The sequence below is a fragment of the Schistocerca cancellata genome, chromosome 4, assembly GCF_023864275.1.
Source record: "Schistocerca cancellata isolate TAMUIC-IGC-003103 chromosome 4, iqSchCanc2.1, whole genome shotgun sequence".
Taxonomy (NCBI): domain Eukaryota; kingdom Metazoa; phylum Arthropoda; class Insecta; order Orthoptera; family Acrididae; genus Schistocerca; species Schistocerca cancellata.
In genome coordinates, this window is record NC_064629.1 from 274,121,178 (window position 1) to 274,142,851 (window position 21,674).

Genomic DNA, 21,674 nt, shown 5'->3' on the forward strand with positions numbered 1-21,674 from the left:
AAGGTTCTGTATGTGATGAAGTTCTTTTTACATTCAACAAATAATGGTTTTGGCAAAGAGCATGGTGCAGTCTTTAGCCACTTGATAAACTTGTTTAGGTGTTCATTTGTGGTTTAATTTCTCTCTTCAGTTTTATTTTCCCACATAATATAAATACTTCTGTAACACACTGGAATTATCAGCTGTCAGATGATCGGTTCCTTACTTTCTGCCGCAAAAATTGGTCTTTTATGAAATACTACAGCCAGCCAAGACACAAGCAGCAACAGAGAAGTAACCAATTTTGTGACATTTTACGAGTTCCTAACCAGGAGCAAGTTATATTGTTTCATCTGTATTCTTTGGTAGTTTAGTTTTTGGATTTGTGTGTGTTAATTTAACATTTAAGAGGCACAGTTCTTGCATTTTTGTTTGTGTTGGAAAGTAAACTGATTCTGTGACTTTTACGAGTTCCTAACCAGTGTGCTAACCTGTGTGCTTTCGAAACTTAGGTTTTAAATCTCTGCATGTTAATCTAATGTACTAGACACAGTTCTTGCATTTTTATCAGTTGTTACCATAGAGCTTTGTAGCATGTGTCGATACTCGTTTCTTTGTCTGTGCAGTGTAGTTTACCACAGTCTTCAGCGTGGAAAGGGACTGTGATTGCTTTGTGCAAATGTGAGCTGAATTGGTGACACTTTTCTCTCAGCTCCAGACTGTGTTGGCTTTAGTTACACAGCTTGAGGCTACAGTGGGTGGCTATCACTGTTGTGGACTGGCCTTGGGGACCCAATGGATGTCCAGCATGACCTACGAGTCGACCAATAGGTCTGCACTAGTAGCCAGTCCAGTTGGTTGGTGGTGACTTCAATTTACCCTTGATATGTTGGTGACAATACACGTTTAGATCCGGAGGTACACATAAAACATCATCTGAAACTGTGCTAAATGCATTCTCTGAAAATTATGTGGAGCAATTAGTTCATGAGCCCAATCAGATAGTGAATGGTCTTGACAACACAGTTGATCTTGTAGCAACAAATAATCCTGAGCTAATAACGAGCATCAAAACAGACACAGGGTTGTCAAAGCAAGACTGAATATTGTAACTCCCAAATACTCTAAAACTAAGAGAGATTTGTACCAAATAAAATAACAAATTATGGAAATGACCCCCATGGTACACAAAACAGGTCAGGACATTGCTGCAAAAACAATGAAAATGCATGTCAAATTTAAACTAATCCTAAATCCCCGAGATCAGTGGTCTTTTACAGAAGCTCAAAATTTAGCACAAACTTCAAAGCAAAATGCTTATGATAATTTCCACTACAGAACTATGTCTCGAAACCTGGCAGAAAGAGTGGTTGTATGTAAAGTATGCTAGCGGTAAGACACAATCAGTGTATTCTCTGTGTGATAGCAATGAAAATACTATCAATGACAGTGCTGATAAAGCAGAGTTGCTAAACACAGCCTTCCAAAATTCTTTGACCAAAGACGACGAGGTAAATATTCAGAATTCTAACTGAGAACTGTTGCCAATATGAGCAACTTAGAAGTAGATATCGTCAGAGTAATGAAGCAACTTAAATCACTTAATAAAAGCAAGTCTTCGAGACCAGATTAATAAAAGAAAGTCTTCCGGTCCAGATTGTATACTAGTTAGGTTTCTTTCAGAATATGTTGATACAATAGCTCCATACTTAACAATAATATACAATCACTCACTCAATGAAAGGTCCATACCCAAAGACTGCCCAGGTGAAATCAGTATTCAAAAAAGGTGGTAGGAGTCATCCACTAAATTACAGGCCCATATCATTAATGTCAATATGCAGCAGGATTTTGGAACACTTATTGCATTGCAACATTATGAATTACCTTGATCAAAACACACAGTCAACATGGATTTGCAAAACATAGTTCTTGTGAAACACAACTGGTTCTTTACGTACATGAAGTGTTGAGTGCCATTGACAAGGTATTCAAATTGATTCCGTATGTCTATATTTCCAGAAGGCTTTCGACAGTGTACCTCATATGCAGCTTGTAATCAAATTGCATGCTTATGGAATATCATCTCAGTGGTGCAACTGGACTTCTGATCCCTGTCAGAGAGGTCATGGTTCGTAGTAATTGACAGGAAGACATCGAATGAAACAGAAGCGATTTCTAGCATTCCCCAAGATAGTGTTTTTGTTTTGCTGTTCCTTATCTGGATAAATGATTAAAGAGACAATCTGAGCAGCAGTCTAAGGTTGTTTGTAGGTGATTGTGTCATTCACCACCTAGTAAAAGCCACCAGAAGATCAAAACAAGTTGCAAAATGATTTAGAAAAGATATCTGTTTGGTGCGAATATTGGCAATTGACCCTAAATTTTGAAAAGTGTGAGGTCAGCCACATGAATGCTAAAAGGAATCTGTTTAACGTCAGTTACATGATGAATCAGTCAAATACAAAGGCCATAAATTCAGCTGGATACCTAGGAATTACAGTTGCCAACAACTTAAATTGGAAAGAACACAGAGAGAATGTTGTGGGGAAGGCGAACCGAAGACTGCATTTTTTTTTGGCAGAACTCTTAGAAGATTCAGCAGATCTAATGAAGAGACTGCCTACACTATGCTTGTCCGTCCTCTTTTGCAGTAGTGCTGTGTGGTGTGCGACCCTTATTAGATAGGGTTAACAGAGTACATTAAGAAAGTTCAAAGAAGAGCGGCACCTTTTGTGTTATGAGGAAATAGAGGAGATAGTGTCATGGACAGGATACAGGATTTGGGGTTGACGTTATTAAAACAAAGACATTTCTCTTTGTGGTGGGGTCTTCTCACAAAATTTCATTCACCAGCTTTCTCCTCTGAATGCAAAAACATTTTGTTGACACAAACCTACCTAGGGAGAAATAATCATCATAATAAGATAGGGGAAATCGGAGCTCGCACGGAAAAAATATAGGTGTTTGTTTTTTCCATGTGCTGTTTGAGAGTGGAATAATGGAGAATTGTTGTGAAGGTGATTCATAGAACCCTCTGCCAGCCATTAAGTGTGATTTGCGTAGTATACATGTAGAAATAAATGTTGGTTTAGATTGCAATAATAGAAATTCTTCTACAGAATAAGGAGTTGTCAAGGTGAAACATTTTCATTTTCCATTCAAATTTTACTTTGCTGGCTGTCAGACATTTTATATCACTGGGTTAGTGATCAGAAATTTTGGTTGCAGTGTTGTTTACCCCTTTTTGTGCTAAAGACACCCTCAATGTGCAGTAATGAATGTCATTTTTCCTTGTGGTATTGTAATTAAGTACCTCATTGTTCCTCTTGAACTGTTGTGGATTATTTACAACAAACTTCGTGAGAGAATAAACACACTGTGAAGCAGTAATCAGAATGCCCAACTCCTTAAACAGATGTCTACAAGATGATTGTGGGTGAGCAGCACCACTTATTGTTCTAACAGCACATTTTTGCGCAATGAATACTTTCTTTCTTAAAGGTGAATTACTCCAGAATGTTATTCCTTGTGACATTATTGAATGGAAATATGCGCAATTTCACAGTCAAATGTCTTTGAAAGGTCACAGAAAATACCAAATGGCACCATTTTGTTATTTAATGTTTGTAAAATTTGGCAAGTGAATGTGTAAATGGTGTTCTCAGTAGAGCAGCTCTTCTGAAAGGCAACCTTAAACAGTTCAGTAGTTATTGACATCTCTACTATCACCTTTCTTATGATGGGGTTTACATTGCATATTTCAATCTGTCTAGATAGATGCATTGAGTTAGTGGTACATTATGTATTTTAGATAAAATTGAGCTTATTATAAGGGAACAAGTCTTCAGTACTGTACTGGAAACACCATCAAATACATATGAGCTTTTATTGTTGAGAGGATGTATAACTTTCTTAATTTCAGATGGAGAAGTTGGTACTTTTGGAACAAGTTCATGGTGAAATAACCCATTCATGTCAGAAAAAAATTACATTGTTTTGTAGTTTGTTCTCACATGTTAGATTTCCAATTTTTTTTAAATTATGTTTATTGATGCTGCAGAAGTCACACCATGTTTTGTACCATTAGTAGTCACTGCAGACAGTCAGTCCACGTGGAGATAAATGTAGATTTATAGGTAAAAATCAGTGAAGTAATTGTGAATACATAATTTACTGTGTTTAAATTTGCTTTTTACTAATTTACAATGTTTACATTTTTCTTTGCCTGTCTCTTCATCAACACTGTTATCATGGTGGCAACTGGATATAAGTACAACATTTTTGCCTTTCCTAGGAATAAATGGTGCTAAAGTACAAGCTTTTGGAAGGCAAATTTAATCCTCTTGGCTTTGCGAATCCAAGTGCAATTCCATTCCACAAACGTCTATAAATAGAACAGTTAACTGGCTTGTACCTAGCAAAACAAAGTAACTAAGGGAAAGTAACACCACAACAATAAGAAACATCTTGAGAATAAAGTATAACATGGCTATAATAGAATGAGATTTTCACTCTGCAGCGGAGTGTGCGCTGATATGAAACTTCCTGGCAGATTAAAACTGTGTGCCCGACCGAGACTCGAACTCGGGACCTTTGCCTTTCTTTCAGGAGTGCTAGTTCTGCAAGGTTCGCAGGAGAGCTTCTGTAAAGTTTGGAAGGTAGGAGACGAGATACTGGCAGAAGTAAAGCTGTGAGTACCGGGCGTGAGTCGTGCTTCGGTAGCTCAGTTGGTAGAGCGCTTGCCCGCGAAAGGCAAAGGTCCCGAGTTCGAGTCTCGGTCGGGCACACAGTTTTAATCTGCCAGGAAGTTTCATATCAGCGCACACTCCGCTGCAGAGTGAAAATCTCATTCTGGAAACATCCCCCAGGCTGTGGCTAAGCCATGTCTCCGCTATATCCTTTCTTTCAGGAGTGCTAGTTCTGCAAGGTTCGCAGGAGAGCTTCTGTAAAGTTTGGAAGGTAGGAGACGAGATACTGGCAGAAGTAAAGCTGTGAGTACCGGGCGTGAGTCGTGCTTCGGTAGCTCAGTTGGTAGAGCGCTTGCCCGCGAAAGGCAAAGGTCCCGAGTTCGAGTCTCGGTCGGGCACACAGTTTTAATCTGCCAGGAAGTTTCATGGCTATAATAGCTTCCCTTTTACTGTGTCTCCTCAAGGCAACAGTGCAAATTGTATCAAACACCGCTGCTCACATGGGGCTGTCAGCCCATAGTTGTTGACTGTTCCACCACTGCTCCTTTAGTCAAAATGAAACAAAGGAGTAACATACTACTGCTGATAAGTGAAAGGTACTCGGGTCATGTGATTTCTGGGTCTGAAGAGATGAAAAGGAAAGGAATTTTTATACATCGGTGTGGACTGTCAGTCCGCGTGCAACTGTTGCAGGGTTAATGTCACATGGATATTAAGTGCGTGATACAGCAAGAGTTTTTCATAGAATCCACATGCCAGAGAACATGAACATGTTTTTACAGAACTTTATGTCAACATGTTGCTCTGCAATGTCTCCCAGTGCAAAATCACCTATCACACAAAACAGTCATTATGAAAACAAGTACATCTGTACAGCTGATATCTCCCCATAGATTATGGTTGTTCATGTGCTTTGAAGGCTATTGATTAAAAACAGAATGTTGTAGAGTCACCTTGCAGGGTAAACTCTCACAGTCACTATCTCCCAGCAGGAAAGGAATTCTAGTTATGTGTGCGTCCACAGTCATATATGTATGATCTTACACCTTATGTGTATGATCTAAGTGTGAGAGAACAATAGTGGAAAGAACAAGATAAAAAAGCCTATTTAAAAGATGTGAGGAACGAGAAAAGAAGGAGAAGCAAAGCAGAGATTTAGTGGTAGTTAGTAGGTTATCAGTAGGCGTTCTAGATGTAGTGGATGTCACTGATATGATAAGGACTTCTGGTGATGTCGAGTTACACGCTTAGATGACTTTTATTCAAGTCACCCTCCCCCTTCCCGGGAGAACCGCCAGCAATTGGTCGAGGCCATCCAGGGGAACCGCCTCCTCCACTCCTCCTCCAATTTCTGCCTCCCCTGCCCCTCCCCCTGCCCCTGCCCCTGCCCCTCCTCCTCCTCCTCCTCCTCCTCCTCCTCCTCCTCCTCCTCTCTCCTAGACGAATGAATTTGAAACATACCCTCCCCTTCTTCACCTTTTATAACTGAGGCACTTCATTGGGTGGTTTCACTCTGGAGGAGGGCGGCGTGGGTAGAGAATCAGGCTGTGTCTATTTGTTAATAACAAATTACATTAAGCCATGTAATTCAAGTTCTATATGTTAATAACAATTTAATATTACATCATTCAAAGTACCAGCAGAGACCTCACAATGGCAAATATATAAGCCCACTCATTCTTCCCCAATTATCCATATTTGTCAGTGTGTTACGTATATTTCCAGATCTTTTTTTTTTATATTTTTCTAAAATTTTATGTATTTTATCCACTTATGCGAGTTCCATCTCATTGTCACGTCAACATCACATTGCGTCATATTGACATCAAGTAATGTCACATCAGCATCACATTGTGTCGTGCCAGTGTCGTAATGCTCTCAGCCAATCATAACTCAGCATGTGCCCAAGTTACTTGCCAATGATAAAGATGCAGTATGTGTAGAAATACCACATTGATATAGATAAACCCGAGCTAAGTCACCGACATTATTAAATTGTGTGATGTCATAGCAAAATTCGGATGCTTCCAACCAAAGATATTATGTGTATAACAATCAGCACAGCACTACAAAAGACACATGTAGAGAGCATGACTTTGTTTCTGTTTCAATTCTTGCTAGTTACCGGATATTTTGCAGAATGTTAGTCTATCTGTGCAGCTAGGAAAATTGCATGTGTCCATCACCTCAGTGAGGTTAGCCTGGGGGGAACACCTAGCAGAAATTTCATAACTTGATGTATGAGCTCTTGCAAAGCTTTAGTGAGACAATCCCTTGTGTTCCTGCAACAGATATGGCGAATACACTATTCGTTTGTGAATATTTTTATGAGCTTCAAACAGGAGCAACATATCTTCAATTATCTATGTGGCTACTGTCTAGAGTGTACTTCCATCGACTTTTTATGGATATGAACTGCAATTGCTGTGTTCAGATCTGAGCTGAGTTTGTGATCATTCGTGCACAGCTCCAAAAGTGTTGGCTTTGATCATACAGCTTGAAGCTGTTGCCAGTGGACATCACTGTGTGCGGGAGAGGGGGGGGAGGGGGTGTTAGGATCTGCGGTATGCCAAGTACTTCCCATGTGTCCCCTGATCTCTCCACTACTATGGCTGCGCTGGGTACCAATTTGCACTGTGGTTGACCCTTCACCCGTAGTCAAGTGGGAGGTCGTTCCGAGGTGTGGCAGGCAGCAAAAGACTTAGATGACTTTTATTCAAGGTCACCACATGATTTCCAGAAGCAGCCTTTTGGCTCACAAGGCCTGAGCATTCACAGAGGGTGGAATTACTGTTAGTTGGAAACTCTAATATTAGGCAGCTAATGAGGCCCATTAGGGATATGACCACTTAAGAGGAGAAGGAATCCAGTGTGCACTCTGTGTACATATTGGGAAGGTCATTCCAGATGCGGAAAGGCTGCTTCTAAATACCATGATCAAAGGGTGCAGCCAACTGCAGGTGGTGGCTAATGTAGATACTAAACATGTGCATTGCTTGGGACCTGAAGAGATTTTCTCTGGTTTTGGGCAGCTGGATGAAGTGGTAAAGAAGGCTAGTCTTGCTTGCAAGATGAAGGTGGAACTCACCATCTGTAGCATAGTCGACAGAACTGACTGTGGTCCTTTGGTACAGAGAAAAGTGGAGATTCTGAATCAGAGGTCCAGTTCTGCAGTCATGTAGGCTGCAGATTCCTCAACTTGCACCATAGAGTGCTGAGTTTCTGGGTTCCATTTAATAGGTCAGGTGTCCACTAGACTCAGGAACTGTTTATACAGGTAGCAAGGGCTGTGTTAAGGGGGCTATGAAGTTTATTAGGGTAGAGGGGTATTGGAAAACAATAGAAAAGGGGTCAGTCTGAGAAGGTGCTGGGCAAACACAGTAAGGTATACCTAGCAACAATCAGTACCTTAATAGTAAATTGTCCTAGCTGTGTCGGAAAACAAACCAGAGCTCCAAGCACTAATAGGTAGTACTGAAGCTCAGACCATTAAAGATATGGAAAGCTGGCTACAACCAGACAAAAGTTGGCTCTACATTTTTGCAAAGGACTTAACTGTGGTCAGAAGAAGCCTTTTGGCCCACAAGGTCTAAGCATTCATGGAGGGTGGAATTACTGTTAGTTGGAAACTCCAATATTAGTCAGTGTCAGAATTAGTGTACCTTGTAGTGAAACTGAAGCAGATAGTTCCTGTGAGTTAGTATGGGTAAAGGTTATACTTGGCAACTGGAATAAATTAATAACTTGTTCCTTTCACCAACTCCCTCAGTTGCTGAACAGTTCAAAAAAAACTTGAGTCTCATTCCAGGTAGGTACTCTACTCATACAATTACAGTTGGTGCTGACTTCAGTCTCCCCACAATACTTTATCAAAAATACATGTTTAAAATCAGTGGTAGGCATAAAATGTCATTGGAAATCATACTGCATATGTTGTCAGAAAATTATTTTGAGCAATTAGTTCAGGAGCCCCCTCACAGTGTAAACAGTTGCGAAAACATACTTGACCTCTTAGCAACAAATAATCCTGAGAAAATTGAGAGCATCATGACAGATAAAGGGTTAGTGACCACAAGATTGTTGTAGCGAGACTGAATATTATAACATTCATACCCACCAAAAATAAACACAAAATACATCCATTTTTAAAAAAGCAGATAAAAATTTGCTTGATGCTTTTTGAATATACAGTCTCCACTCCTTCTAGTCCAACAATGTAAGCATAGACCAGATGTGGTTTAAAGTCAAAGAAATAGTACTGACAGAAGTCTAGAGATATGTGCCAAATAACTTAATAAGTGATCGTACTGATCCACCATGTTACACAGAATAGGTCAAAACACTGTTGCAGAAGCTACGATAAAAAGTATGCCGAATTTAAAAGAGCACATAACCCCCAAGATTGGCAAAGTTTTATAGAAGCTTGAAACTTAGCGCAAAATTCAATGTGAGATGCTTTTAATAGTTTTCACGATGATATCCTATCTTGAAATCTGACAGAAAACCCAAAGATATTCTGATTGTATGTAAAGTACAGAAGCAGCAAGACACAATCAATACCTTCACTGCGTAATATCAGTGGTGATGTTACTCATAACAGTGCCATTAAAGCAGAATTAATTAACACAGTTTTCCCAGTTCCTTCACCAGAGAAGATAAAGTAAATATTTCAGAATTGTAGCCGGCCCCGGTGGCCGAGTGGTTCTAGGCGCTACAGTCCGGAACTGCATGACTGCTACGGTTGCAGGTTCGAATCTTGCCTTAGGCATGGATGTGTGTGATATCTGTAGGTTAGTTAGGTTTAAGTAGTTCTAAGTTCTAGGGGACTGATGACTTCAGATGTTAAGTCCCATAGTGCTCAGAGCCATTTGAACCATCAGAATTGTAATCAACAACTACTGACAACATAAGTAACTTAGAAGTAGATATCTTCATTATAGCAAAGCAGCTTAAATCACTCGATAAAGGCAAGGCCTCTGTACCAGACTGTGTATCCACCAGGTCCCGTTTGGAGTATATTGATGCCATAGCTCCATACTTAACATTCATATATAGTTGGCTTACTGTCTGTCACTGTCTGCTACTGTAGTGGCACCCTGGCTGCAACAATGTTCGCTGTTGTGAGTGACGTAAGACAGATGTGTGTGGTGAATAACTTTGTATGTAATAGGTTTAATTTTGATGTGACAATGCATCATTCATCTAGCCCATTATTTACCTGCCAGTTCATGAGAAAGAGTACCTTTACTGTTATTTTGAGAAATATGTGATAACCTGTCTGTTGAGGTACTGTGTATTTCTGGTTTTTTTTTCCTTTTGTATTGTACCTGATAATGTATATTACAATTGTTTTGTAGATAGTCACGCTTTATAAACGTTCTCCAGATGTGAAAATGATAACACTGATTACCGAAACCGGTTATCAAGAATAAAGGTTATTATTAGCGATCTTGGCAAAGAAGTTTATATTCTCTAATATATTAATTTAGATTGCCCTAGTGGCTCCAACAAATGGGTAAACTAACACATTGAATTACCTTGAAGAAAATAATTTATTGACAAACAACCAACACCTATTCAGAAAATACATTCTTGTGAGACCAAAGTAGCTTTTTATGCTCATTAAATAATGAGTGCTATTGACAAGGTATTGATTCCATATTTTGAGATTTCAAAAGACTTCCAACATCATTCCTCACAAGCAAATTCTAATCAGATTGCGTGCCTGTGGAGTATCATCTCAGCTGTGTGACTGTTCTCATGATTTCCTGTCAGAAAGGCCACAGTTCATACTGACAGAAAATTATGGAGTAAAACAGAAGTAATATCTGTCATTCCTCAATGAAGTGGCATATGCACTCTGCTGTTCCTGATCCACACAAACAATTTAGGAGACCATCTGAGCAGCCCTCTAATATTGTTTGCAGGTGATGCTGTCATTTACTTACTTGTAAAGTCATCATGTGATTGCAGAATTATTTTGACTCAATAAATGTATGGTGCAAAAAGTGCCAGTTGACTCTAAATAATGAAAAGTATGAAGTCATCCACATGAGTACTAAAATGAAAATATTAAATTTTGGTTACACAATAAATCACACAAATCTAAAGACTGTAAATTCAACTAAATACTTAGAGATTACTGATAGGAATAAATTAAATTGGAAGAATCACATGGATAATGTTGTGGGGAAAACAAACCAGAGACTGCGTTTCAGTGACAGAAGACTTAAAAAATGAGACAGGTTTAGTAAAGAGATTGTTTACCCTATGCTTGTCTGCCCTCTTCTGGTGTATTGCTGTTTGTTGTGGGTTTCGCATCAGGTAGGGGTGATGGAAGGTAACGAAAAAGTTCAAAGGAGGGCAGCTTGTTCTGTATTATCATGAAATATGGAGTGTGTCCCGTGGATATGATATGCAAATTGAAGTGGGAATCATTAAAACAAAGGCATTTTTTGTTGTGGCTGGATCTTCTCATGAAATTTCAATCACCATCTTCCTCCTCAGAGTGTGAAAATATTTGATTGCTGCCTAATTACATAGGGAAAGGAGATTGTCATAATAAAATAAAAGAAATCAGAGCTCGCATAGAAAGCTTTAAGTGTTTGTTTTTCGTACACACTGTTCAAGAGTGGGAGGTTAGAAAAACAGTTTGAAGGTGATTCAGTGAACCTTCTTCCAGGCACTTAATTCAGAATTGCAGAGTAATCATGTAGATGCAGGTGTTAAAATTAGCTTTTATCATATTGGTGGAAATAATCTTGACATACCAAAGTTCTGATGCTTCCAACCAAACATATTTTGCGTATAAGAATTGGCACAGTGCTACAAAATAAGCAGCCTAGAGAGATGAACAGTATCTGGCACCACTGAGGGTCATTTGAGGCAGGTATATCTAAGCAACAGAAGGACATTGTGATGGGTGCAGGGTAGTCCTCCTCTCTAACGCCGATGTGTGGGGTATAGCTGCGAACACAGCACTAGTAGTAGCTAAGAAGGTTCCATTATTTCAGGTGTAATCTTCTCCGACCTGGTTGCTGGAGCAAAAGACACTGCTGATGTGTCAAGTGAGGGGCCTTACAACCATGGTAATAATGGCAAAATAGGTACCATCACATCGGTGGAAATAAGTGGGCATGCTGATAATTTTTATTTTGGCTGGAGCCACAGTCATGTTAAATTTTTTGAATAATGCTACCCCCACTTGACTGTAATCATTTTTGTTTTGTTGTTACAAAACACAGATTTCTGCCTTAAACCATTTTCAAGTACAAAAACTTGTTTATCTATCAAAATACATCAGACTAGTATGAAATACAAGTCTGTCTCAGAAAAGAGCATATCTGGTCATATGGACCAGATCTGTCATAAGTAAAAGTGAGAGCATCTCCAAAATTCTGAAATATATTGCAGACTTTCATTTCTGGACCCTACAGCACAGCTGTTATATGAAACTGCTAACCAGTAAACAAGTATGTGCCACACTGTTGTTCAGACAGAATAGTGTGGCGTATACCTGGTTAGCAGTTTCATATAACAGCTGTGCTGTGGGGTCAAGAAATGAAAGTCTGCAATATATTTTGGCATTTCAGAGAGATTATCACTTTTACTAATGACAGATATGGCCTATATGACCAGATATGCTTTTTCATCAATGATTTGTATTTCATATCAGTCTGATGTCTTTTGATATATAAATAAGTTTTTGTACTAGAAAATGGCCTAAGGCTGAAATGTGGATCTTATAACAGTAAAATAAAAATTGCTACATTCAAATTGCAGTAGCAGCATAAAAAAGAAGAAGAAGAAGAAGAAGAAGAAGAAGAAGTGGGCCTGAACTGCAAATAAACAGATGTAAATGTCATGTGACTAGGGCCTCCTGTCTGGTAGACCGTTCGCCAGGTGCAAGTCTTTCGATTTGACGCCACTTTGGTGACTTGTGCACTGATGGGGATGAAATGAAATAAACCGATAAATCGAAGGCACACCCCTTCTTCCTTTCTATTTCTCTGGACCAGTCATAGTCCAGCTTTCAGAACTAGTGCTTATGTGCAGTTGATGTCTTGTTCTGCTCACCATAGGGAATGGATCATCAGCAAACAAAAGCAACAGCAGGGATCAGCCCAGCCAGACCAGAGCTCTCAGGCAGAATAAACAACCATGTAACATGAGATATTTTATTGAGAGAGAGAGAGAGAGAGAGAGAGAATGTCCCCATCACCCAAAATGTGACCATGTGACCAAGCATGGCCACAGTACAGCAAAAATAAATTATATCTATGTACAAAGTCATCAACTCATAGAGGTCATGACAGCTTTCTCGCTATACAATAAAATGTGAACTTTTAGAGAGAGCTGTTGACAGGTTGATTCTCCAAAGACACATCACTAATGGTATTCAGTTTAAAAAACACAATAACTGCTGGAAAACACATTGCACATACCTGCTAACAGTAGAATCACTGCCATTTCTTCTCGATTCCCATAAATGCCTTAAGTAAGCACTGTGTCCACCACTGCAAAGACTTCAGGTAGCTCAGAGCAATACATTTCTCATTGCAATGTCATTCATCATGGGGGATGGGGTGGGGAGATGATCCCTGACCTTTGTGTCGATCTAGCTAATGCTCTAGAATTCTTTTCAGTGGCTCATAACATGTGCAACTGCTTTTGCCAGATAACTCGCACCACCTCTTTAAGACGGATGCCAGATAGAGGGGCCCAGACACTTTAGAGGCACTTGCAGTCTCTGTGAACACACTATGAAGACCACCTTAAAATGTTCTAAATTTATTTTTATAGCATGGCTCATGTATGTTGTTGAACACATCTGTGAGCTGATGGATTTTCCTGTACAGTCTTATTAACAAAAATATATCGATATCCTGTGTTAAACAAAAATGCATTATTTAGTAGCGAAAACACGCCTATGTATACTCAATACAATAAACTCATCAGCTGTGAAGTGTTGGACATTAAGATTTTACCACGAATCCTTCTTCCTGGTTCTCATATATCATTAGAGCTCCGACAACACCCCATCTATGACATTGTAACTGATGACAAAACACAAACCAGCTGATATTGGAATCAAGTTCAAAGCTGGATGCAGCTGAGAGGAGAAGGCTGTAGAAGTGATATTACTATTTTTTATGTTTTTTATGCTCTTAGATGGTGGGAAATGCAACAGTCCATTTCTAAAATTCCTGTAATCCTTGCATGTTATGATTTCTTCTTGTAGCACTCTACTAGGTAATTTATTTAGGGAACATTCATTTAAGATAGGTTGCATGATAATTATATTCCACATCTAATCGTCCAACCTGGTGTGGGTCTCAGAATGATGAGCAAATCCTCTATATTTTCATAACATACCACAAAAATCCTAAATTTGTTATGGATGCAATAAATATGTACAGGTTTGATGGGTAATCACAGGTTTTTATTTACAATACCCTACTGACTTTAGTGCTGTGAGGTGGAACCATAACACATCTGGGAAGGCTACGTTTCTGCCAGCCATAGATGTGAATGCATAATAAAACATCTTTCCTCATTGTGGTTCTGTAGGAGGTAACTGACTCCAGTAATATGGAAATAGAGTTGATTTCAGTCATCCAGCACAGTAACTATGAATTCCAACATTAGCTCATCTATGAAACAGCTGACAATATTGCTGTTTTGTGTAATTGATTTCCATGTTAAAAAACCAAAGGCACACAGCACACGGTTTTATAAACCATGATAGGTCCTGACAGTTTTTTTTTTAAGTAGAGTATCGACGTATGGTATTGCATCCTGCAATTACCAAATAATCCAATAAACTACAATCTTCCACAACATGTACACATCCAGCTAAAATAAATAATTTTAGAAGTCATAACAGTAAAAAGATGTCATGTCATGTGATCAACATATAAGCTAGTATTAAATCTCAGTAGACTAAATTGCAGAACAACCTTAGGACTACATATACAAAAATTTTGATAGGTAGTGGTCTAAGTCCACTCAACACGAGTTGCCTCTATTATGTATGAGGAAGGCTTAATTTGTTCTATATCTCTGCCAGAAAGACTTTCAGGCCTTATAGAGATATACAGTTGTTCTTTGCATTCTCTAATTTTCTGTTACTAGAATTTTCTATGTTCTTTGTACTAGCAAAACACCTCTGGGAAGGTATTGTATCCCATGCTGATTTGCTTATGATGAATAGATGTCATCCACCTATAGACAGTCCACAGTAAAGCTGTCAGAATCACTGTTTCATAGCTCATGTTATCGCTTTACATTTAAATAATTAAAACTATAGTCATATGGTGCATAGTTTTGTAGCCAGTTCTCAGTCCTGATTACCTGGATTGTAAAAAGTGCCATCAAAAAGTTTCCATTTGAGGGTGTTGCTGCAGCATATATACAACATAGTGCAACTCCAATGTGGCTATATAACCACCAACATGTGGCAGTGTATTAGTGAGTTGTCCATGTCTTTCTTGTTTGTGTGTGGTAAATGGAGAAACATGAACTATGGTGACGCTATTACCAAATGCATCCAGAAAGGACCGACGAGCTGTTACTCTTTTCGCAACTGCTGCGGGACAAACACTGGTAGACATCAATTGGACAGTAAAGAACATGTAAGGGGCAGCATGACTGTCGAAAACCACCGTTGTGGAATGGTGCACCAAGGAGTGCTGCTGCCTCATAGTAACACACGTCCCTATATTGCAAATGTCATAATGCAGAAGGTACCCAAACTCCACTGGAAGACAGTCAAGCACCCGCCCTATAGTCCTGATCTCTCCCCATACAATTATTACCCCTTCGGTTCCTTAAAAAAGGCCTTTAAGAGTCAACGATTCCTGTAAGACGAGGATGTGGCAGGCAGTTATGGACTTCTTCATGCAACAGGACACACTGTTCTACCAAATGGATATTTTCAACCAGGTACAGTGGTGGGATGATTGTCTCAGTGCTCACACTAATTTTGCCTGATTGGCATACTGATTCTGGACTGTACAGCCTTTGAACGGAAACTTTTTAATCACCCCTTATATGTACATCCATACAAGTCAGCAGTATTTATTCCAGATGATGTTGGCTTTTCCCCTGTCAGTTGGTCATAGTAAAGGTAAATGTTAGGACAAAAACTGGAATGTGTCTTAGCATAGCAATAGGATCACAATGACCACCAACACCAAATGCTATTTTTACTGATGTTAATTGTTCATACTAGTAGCAAACCCTTTGCATTAAGGTCATGGTGAAACCAAGTTCAGTCATGGGATCTTCTAGTCATACTTTCTAAATGTGATTGGATATGCAATTCAATTACACCAGTTTGTGTGTGTTGCAACATGGGTATCCCAGGACCATGGGGTTTAATTTCAGGTCCAGCAGTGACAAGCAACATGCATTGTGCTATTCTGAACACTAAAAACACATATTTAGTTGTGTATATTTGTAAGTATCAGCCCTGACGTCTGTAAAAAATACGAAATATCACTCCTAAGCTGGACAACCAAATGTTAGAATACAATAATGGTATCCTAGCATTGAGGTCATCATAATGTATGGATGACTTTGATGTCATTTTAAGTAGAATTAAGACATGTATTTTGATAATATAAGATGCACTGTCTAGAGTTTGGTCCACAGTCCAGCACTTAAGAACCCTCAGTAGTAGTAGTAGTAGTAGTAGTAGTAGTAGTAGTAGTATATGTCTTATAGTACATTATTTTATATGAGCACAATCCAACAGCATGAGTTGTGTAATTGTTGTCCTCATTAAATAATTAAAATTGTAAACAGATAGATAATATTTTGCATTAGAGCCACACGGGTCAAACCCAGTATAGTCGATCATTTGTATTAGTAGCAAAAAAAAAGAAAGAATGAAAATCTGGGTCAATGCTCAAGATGACGACACTTTCAGTCGTACCCCGTAAATGTGGATGTAGTTACATTCTTTTATGTGTGTGCTGTGACACGAATACTCCATGGCCAGGGGAGGGTGGATGTGTATTTTTTCTAAATGCATAGTGTTACCCAAAATGCATTCTAATGGGGGAAATTGAAGTCCTCTGGACTAATTTACAGCAAAAGGATAATTGCTTATTTAAATAATAATAATGTGCGATTGTAAAATGTTAAACAGGGAATGAGCGACAGGAAGTCACAGGCTGTCCAATAGCACTATCACACAATCCTGACAATTCAGCTATGAAAGAGACTTAATGAACCACACCATTCCAAAATGATATGGACACACTCTGCAATGACCAGGTCTTCGACCATCTGCCTGTAACATATGTTCACTCCCTTCCAAAACACTCAGTTTTATATGTGTTGAAAGCAGTAAATTTCCCACAAATAGTACTGCCAAAGAGAACAATCAAAAAATGGTTTAATGCAAGATAAATGATTTTAAAAATTAGACAAATTCCTAGCTGTAGTATGTGTCATGTAGACAGAATGTATGCTATCGATGTTAGGCAGAGAGCTCCATTCATCCTCCACCAACAAAATTATTCTTGTTTCATCTGTACTGACATCAATATATGATGCATTTATCCCCTTTTTTTTCAGTTTTAGAATCGTACCACTTTACATTGCTTCCAAATATTTTACTATTCCATATACTGTGCATATGACGTGCAGCTCACATGTAGTGGAAGAGAATACCACAGCATTCATAATAACATAACATAATTGTTTCCTCGCATGTGTGACACACACCACAGCTTTTTTTTTCTTTTATGGGGGGGGGGGGGGGGGCGTTGTCGCATTCTCTCCCCCACTAGAGGCACAAACAGTTGTGCTGCTGGACCTACCGGAGATGGATCTATTTCTGTACGCTACTCTGAATCATATGTGGGTGGATCCATACCAGACATTATCCCAGAATTCTTGCTCAGACAGAGCCACTCCAAACATTATCCCAGACTCTCTGCAGATAGAGCTACCCTGAACAATATTCTCAGACTTAGTGCATGGTGGATCTTCGACAAATAATAGACCTAATGTGCTGTGGATACAACATGAAGAATATCCCATACCTAATGCAAGTGGAGTAACATCTCAGACGCCGCCCCCCCCCCCCCCCCCCGCCTCAATCCCTTTGGGATGCTGCTGCTCCCACCCATAACACTGCCTCCAGCATTGGCAGTTTTATGCTTGGAAAATATATTTATTACCTGTGTGCCATGCATTTTGATAATTTTGGACTTACCTACATGCTTGAACACCCAGTTCAGTCGACCTTGATGGTGGCTTCACTTAACATTCTAATTATATCCAACATTGTTGTACTTGATAATGGCTTAAGATCAAAGTCATAAAAGTAATATAAAATAAGGAAATATGTACAGTCAAGTGGTGAAAATATCATTCAATCTTTATTACCTGATTGTAGCCCTAAAATATGATGAGATTACAATAGACATTACTCTTCAAAGTCTTAAGACGTATCCTCTCATCCTATCCCCTCTTGTTGCCAGTATTTTCCACACATTCCTCTTCTCACTGATTCTGTGTAGCACCTGTCATTTCTTATCTGATATCACTCCACCTAATTTCAAATGGTGTCCTACAAAAAGAAACGAAAGCTGAGGGGGAGGAGACTCTGAGAGTAAATGTGGAGTAGTAGGCCAGAAAAAGAACATTATATTCTCATATTTAACTATTGCAGATGTCTTCTTTACCTTTTCCCTCTCAGATTCAATTTTGTAAATTGGGGATCCTATACTCTTCTAGTATTAAGTATGCTGTGGAAAGTTTATGCATAATTTCTTCAAATTATATTCATTAGGTTTCACATGTATCTGAAGGTCTCTGGGATTTGTGTTTATTACTATGTTGAGTCTTGTACATTATTTTTTCTTTCAAAACCAAATTGAATTTGAAACATTTTCTGTGAAATGTATGATGAGATGACCTTGCTACATTTTCTACAGTTATAGCAGTATACTAATGTGTATTTGTAATTCAATAGAAAGATAAATGTTGAATAGTAATAAGTAGGTACTAATATGCCAATAAGAAATTTTTTGCATATCAATAGATATTGTTTAAATTATATTTATTATGTACTAGAATTATCACATTTTCATTGCTATTCCCTAACTGGAGTGCAGTTACATTTACTCTTATTCACAAAAATTGTCACTTTTACCTTTCAGTTGTGGGTCACAAGTCATAATACCATTAACCCATAGGAGGTCATGTCATCTATCTTGTATCAGAACAAAAACTCATTAACTTCACATGCAAGAGAAAATGCTGAAGCACTGCACTGTTAGGTATCAAATTAAGTTCTGTAACCCACTGTGTGTGAGAAGAGTACAGTTCTAAAAATTGCTACAGGTACAGTTCTATAAATTACTTCATACGTAGTGGAGGAAACAGAAAGTCATGATACACTGCTGAAATCCAAGAAAATTTTATTGCCTGCAAAATAAGTACTGCAGTAAATACCACAGATAGAATGAATTCTGGAAGTGTATTCATAAATATGACTGTTGTTTGCCAATATTCAACTTGGTAAACTGCAGTGAAATGACCAATTTTTAAAAATATATTAAACTCCCAATTTTCAGTGAATTATCATGCATTAGCTAGAAATCAAAGACTTATTTCAACAGCTTAGGCTTATTTTCAAGCAGCCATTGGAAGAAGAGTCAAAGAGTACATGTGCTGAGGAGATCTTACATAATTGTATGACGATGTAGATCAATGTTCTAAGACCTCCTCAAGACCCTTAACCATTTGGTGCACATTAATTTGCAATTTCCATGTAGTTAAATGCACTTACTTGTTATTAGTCATATCTGACACCAAAATTGGTCATGTTGATTAACAGATAGGTACGATAATCTTCATATTTTGAACTTCATTGTGGAAGAACCATTGCTCCATATTAAACTGCTGGATTATAGTTCTTAAGTGGCAGGCAACTGCTTTTCCTTTCACCGTAAGATTTTTTTGTGTAGTTTAGATGATTCAGATGCAGTTGTATTCTCAATGTGAGAACATCTATCAAATCAAAATTTCATCAAAAATGGCAAAAGTCACATGTCATAGGATAATGCACTGTTCACTGTTCTTATTTAATTCCTAGTTCTTTGAACTAAGCAGAATTTTTTTGTCCTTCTTCATATTCTATTGGGAACCACTGTACCACCTGATATGTGGCTTTTTGCTCTTTGATGCAAATGCAGTATTAGAACCAATGTTTCACTACCTTGCTTTCACTATTGAGGAAGGCACATAACCCCTCAGCATTTCTTATAGTTATTCCGTTATTTTTCTCTGATAATTTGAGATAGAATAAGTAAGAAGTAAATATGATATTTCAGATAATTTTCAGTGCACTAGTTTTACAGTTTTATTAAACTTGTAGGGATAGAAAAGAGGGTTTTAAAAGTGGATTGTGAAGATTGAAAGATTTTAGTAGCTAGGATTCAGAAGTAGCTGGTTACTGTATGTTCAATCTTTGTAAAAGTTATCTCTTTCTTAATTTTTAAAGGAAGCAATCCACGTAAGTGGTATCCTAATGATGGCGGCTGGCAGCTACATGTGATAAGTACGGCATCTGAATGGGTTGTTGCAGTGGCCTTCTGTATATATATCTTGTCATTCGCAAGAGAATTCCGTAACATTAGCCTAGAATCAAGGGTAAGTTTAATTCCTATAGTATTCTTGCTTAAAACTTAGAGAAATGTGTAACTTTATGTCCAAAACAAGAATTTTGAATGTCCTACAATTTGATTGTCCCATTCCATGTTATTTTACAGCAGTATAAGTTGTTTGTAAATGTGATTTATAAAATAATGCAGCGAACATCATGAACAAACACACAGTTCTAATCATGGCCCTTCAAGAAATTAGGAGCTGTCATCAAGTCCCTATGGAATCACAAGGATACTGTTTATAAAGGAATACCAGGAAAGCAGGTCATGAAAACTTGCCAATAATTTCGTAATGGATTTCTAATAAATCTCAAAATTATTGACTGAATAATAGAAACACTAAGGGACAGGGAAGAAACACAAAAATTCTGGGATCACCTAGACAAAACCTTAATCAGCATTCCTCTATCAGATATTTAAATTCTACCTGGTAATTTCTATTCACGAACTGGGACAAGATGAAAAATTCCAAGATATCATTGGAAAATGGCGAGTTCATAAAGAACCAACGAAAACATTCAATGAGTGATTGAAATTTGCAGGAACCACAAACTTATCTCAGAATCAACATACTTTAATGGGGAACCTCAGTAATTAAAAACTTGCAAACATCCCAACTTCAGAAAAGGAAAACTGCAACTAGACCATGTCTGCACAGATAAATTTCTTCATTGTGAACTCTTTAGTGTGAAAGTCCTATGGCCAATAGATACATAGTCTAACCACTACACTGTAAAGATCAAAATAAAATTAACCAGCACAGTAAAGATGAAACCTCCAAATATAAATAAGAGAAATTTCAACCAAATCAAATTAATAAAAAAAAGAAAGATTACTACAGGAAATCTGAGGAAGAGTCTATCAACACCAAAACATGACAAGAATTAACCGTCAGATTAAAATTAATAGTAGAAGAATTATCTCCAATAAATCTCAATAATAAACATGATTGGTGGAATGAAGATTTCAACCAATTCAAAACTTCAATAAACCATCAAGCCTAAGAGACCAGAACTCATCTATAACATCATCACAAAAACAAAATGTAAGTATCATAAAAAGACCCTAGAAATAATGGAAGAAACTGTCAAGAAAAAGCAGCCGCGAGATTATTATAAAACTTTTGGCAGATGTCTTAAAAAATATGAACCTGCGACATTACATGTGAACTGATAAATCATAAAAATAAAAGAACATATAACCAAGAAAATGCAGAGATCCTCCCAGAGACATTCAACAAATTATTAAATTGTGAAGACCCACTGGAAACAATAAAAGTAAATATGGACACATCCATTTTAACAACCTCTGATCCTAA

The 21,674-nt window shown here is 38.1% G+C and overlaps 1 protein-coding gene and 2 non-coding genes across 3 annotated transcripts in view; all 3 read left to right on the plus strand.

Moving 5' to 3' along the window:
• The window catches only part of LOC126183547 (DNA damage-regulated autophagy modulator protein 2), an 82,390-nt gene that overhangs the window by 39,939 nt on the left and 20,777 nt on the right, over positions 1-21,674 (plus strand). The window contains exon 6 of the mRNA XM_049925620.1: positions 20,194-20,342. Coding sequence (XP_049781577.1) covers positions 20,194-20,342 — 149 coding nt within the window. The remainder of the gene's footprint in view (positions 1-20,193; positions 20,343-21,674) is intronic.
• Trnas-cga (transfer RNA serine (anticodon CGA)) lies at positions 4,694-4,768 on the plus strand. Its single transcript has one exon. It is a non-coding gene; the product is annotated as a tRNA-Ser (tRNA).
• Trnas-cga (transfer RNA serine (anticodon CGA)) lies at positions 4,995-5,069 on the plus strand. Its single transcript has one exon. It is a non-coding gene; the product is annotated as a tRNA-Ser (tRNA).